The 3599-nt window shown below is 44.3% G+C and overlaps 1 protein-coding gene across 1 annotated transcript; it reads left to right on the plus strand.

The window, feature by feature from the left end:
• The first annotated feature begins 356 nt into the window (after positions 1 to 356).
• LOC121587294 lies at positions 357 to 2505 on the plus strand. The gene is made up of 2 exons (XM_041904207.1): positions 357 to 853; positions 1768 to 2505. Exons 1-2 carry the CDS (start codon positions 383 to 385, stop codon positions 2425 to 2427), a joined length of 1131 nt encoding a protein of 376 aa, XP_041760141.1. The 5' UTR covers positions 357 to 382; the 3' UTR covers positions 2428 to 2505.
• The last annotated feature ends 1094 nt before the right edge of the window (positions 2506 to 3599 follow it).

Below are 3599 nucleotides of genomic sequence, written 5' to 3' on the forward strand. Positions count from 1 at the left end.
TTGACAAGATATCTGTTCTACATTCTTGTATAATCAGCTCTTTGTTCCCTGAACCTCCCAGTTCTGCAGCCCCTGCAACCCCCCCAATGCCCACACGGGGAAAAGACGGGCCAAGCAGCAGGGTGGAAAACATGAGCCACAGTGATGGTTGAGATATTGGCATTGCTATCTGTACCATCTTGGCAGACAAAACCACAGACTGTAAAACAACAGGATGGTGCTGCAACTGAGGAATGCTTAGCAGTGGTGTAAAAAGACTAGTAGAGGTGTACCAGGAACTAACATCATCAGTCTGTTCATCTGGGGAGAGGAAAGTAGACAGGACGGTAGTCAGGAGGCGCTGTAGAAACTCTGATACTGACAGGTTATACTAAGGTGAAACATGCAGCACTTAATGCCAGGATTTGACGTTCTGATCTCACAAGTGAGAAAAACAGGCGGATTTTACATGACCACCTTTGCTCTTTTTCTTTACCACGTTGTGTTTGATGAACACTTGAAATGCTTATGTAAACATGGTGTTAAACCAGAGGTTACTTATAACCATTGTCACGTCTACATGGTGTTACCAACTGTCATCTTGTTTCTCTTGACTCTCTGGATGGATGGACAGTTTCAACGTATCTTGAGAATTACATGCAGAGGTAAATGTAATTTGTGGGGAAGACTGTTGGCAATCCTCATTAAGGCGGCTGCTATAGGGTTTCTGTGGGTTGTGTCTGTACTCCTTGATGGGGACTGGTACGTGTGCTATAAAAGAGCAGAGCTTCCCTGCAAGAACAACACTGATGACAAACCCTACCACGAGGAACTAGAAAAGCAAGTCGAATCTCGTTTCAAAAGGGAGTCCGTGGTGAGTATCTTTCATTATTTACTTGTTATTGATTATTGAAAGTCCCCAGAATATTTAGGGGGGGTGGACACCAGATTATTTGGAGGGGGGGTGGAGACCAGAGTATTGAAGGGGGTGGAGACCAGTGTTTTGAAGGGGTTGGAGACCAGAGTTTTGAGGGGGTGGAGACTAGAGTATTGAGGGGGGTGGAGACTATAGTATTAACGGGGGGTGGATACCAGGGGTGCGTTCAGTATGCTTAAACGTTTGCTATGTTGCTTGTACTGAATGACACATTTCCCAAAAACGTTATTGTACGTCCTTGAACAGATCAGTCTAGACTTTAAGGTATGTTTGCTCCCGTTTGGTGGGTGTGGCGAGGTTTGGCTTGAAGCAATGAGTGAGGTATTTAAAGGGCAGTGGCCATGCTGACAGCGTTCCACAACCCACAACCCAACCCCTCCCTGTTTTTCAACTGGTCGTTCAATACAGCACCGTTTCCCTTCAAATGAATGTTTCAGAACATAAAAACATATTGAACGCATCCCAGAGTATTGAGGAGGCGTGGAGACCAGAGTATTGAGGGGGAGGGCAGAGTATTGAGGGGGGGCAGATTAATGGAGGGGGGGCTAGAGTATTGAGGGTGGGGGAAGAGTAATGGAGGGGGCAGAGTATTGAGTGGGGGACCAGAGTATTGAGGAGGCTTGGAGACCAGAGTATTGAGTGTGGGACCAGATTATGGGGGGGCAGAGTATTGAGGGTGGGGGCAGAGTAATGGGGGGGCAGGGTATTGAGGAGGCTTGGAGACCAGAGTATTGAGTGGGGAACCCGATTATGGGGGGTCGCCTACCAGAGTATGGAGAGGGGGGGACACCACAGTATTGTTTGGTCTAAATATGAGATTTCCCTTAACATGAAAACACATTTTGTTTCAGGTTATTGGCTTGGTACTGGTTCTGGTTCTGCTTGTTATGAATTCTATTCTGACTGCAATACCTTGGAGGGATATCTGTTCTATTCTGACTGCAATACCTTGGAGGGATATCTGTTCTATTCTGACTGCAATACCTGGGAGGGATATCTGTTCTATTCTGACTGCAATACTTTGTATGTGTTACCGTTGTTGTCGGATTGCATTTCCTTGTAATTTGTGCAACTGCAAAAAAAATTGTTGGATGACGGACTGTGAAATGAAACCTTATCACAGGACACTATTTGAGGAGTATATTTGCGAACAGATAGAAATTCTTATTGAAAACGACTTAAAGACAACAGCTAAGGAGTGTGTAGTTCTTCAAATCAGAGAACTACTACAGCCCTCTTCGACTGCAGTCCCTTCAGACACCACCACACAGGGAGGAGGCGGGGCAAGCAGCAGCACCACCCGTCCTGAGGTGGAAGATGGTAGGAGCAGCACCACCCGTCCTGAGGTGGGAGACAGAGTGATCACCCTTGACAACCTTGATTTTGTCAAGATAGCTGATCTACATTCTGGTATAATCAGCTCTTTGTTCCCTGCAACCCCCCAACAGCCCAAACAGGGAGAAGACGGGCCAAGAAGCCAGGAAGTAAGAATGAGCCTGTTAGAACAATGATGGCTGAGAGAGCTGTTCTAAACAATCTTTATTTCTAGGCTATAACCAATGTAAGCTTGATTAATGCATATGTGTTAATATAACCAGTGAATTATATTTTGTTACTGTTGATTATATTCTGTCTTTATGTCTACCTTTAAAGAACAATTTAAACAATTATAATAATACTAACAATAATTATCTCCTACTGTCTTCAATGTACCACATCTATGGTGTTCACAATCAACACTGCCAGTTAACCAAAATCTACTACCAATGCTTGGGGTGATATTGTATTAGTAAATTGATTCCTGCACTTCATTTAGTAATTTCCTATAGGCCAAGCTAGGCCTTTTCAGTGGATCCACATGTAGAGAATGGTGTAATAATGGTCAGAATTCTGTGAAAATTCAGAATAGAAGGCTCTGATTGGCTCTGGTCAACCAGTTGGCTGTTTGTGACATCATCAACACCAAACACTAGTTGTATCTGTCAGATCAGATCTACAGTCATTTCTCTCTGCTTTTTACTTTTGGATGATTGAATGATTCATAGCAGATCTTGCAGCGTGATGGGGTCAAATCAAGGTCACTATCAGCAGACTTCCTGTAGACTGCCTGAACTGCTGTTATTCTCCTCTAAAGGTTTCACCTCGCTGTCTGGTTGTAGAGAAGAAGAGAGGTAAGGAGACTAATCACTATTCACTACATCTGGACACCAATGTTCCCTCTCATTTTTACGGCACTGTTAAGTTGCGTCAATTCAAATCTGGTATTAGGAACAAAAGAGGTCAATACACGTCTTCTAAAATAGACTAGTATTTTAATTAATGCAAACCACTTCAATGGTAAATATGATGTTCGTATATACGGGTCCACTGAAATACCACGCAGGGCACTCAGAGAACTAAGCCATTGTTCTAAGTTCTTCTTCAAATACTCTGACAGAGATAGTTCCCGCTCCCTGCTGGCCAATCAGAGTAGAGACTGAGCGTGGTTTAGACTTACTCAGCCTATCCGTTGGCACAGAGGCTGGTCCCAGTCCCTTGGCGCTCCACTGTTGCACACTGTTGCCAGGCATAAGTTGTTATCATCACAACCTGTAGAGTCAGCACCCATAGACACTGTTCCCCTGTACCTACGTCCTTGAGCGCGGTTTAACAAAGAGGCAGTGTGTATGTGTCTGTGAGAAAT

Source organism: Coregonus clupeaformis, chromosome 18 (genome assembly GCF_020615455.1).
Source record: "Coregonus clupeaformis isolate EN_2021a chromosome 18, ASM2061545v1, whole genome shotgun sequence".
In the NCBI taxonomy this organism is placed as follows: Eukaryota; Metazoa; Chordata; class Actinopteri; order Salmoniformes; family Salmonidae; genus Coregonus; species Coregonus clupeaformis.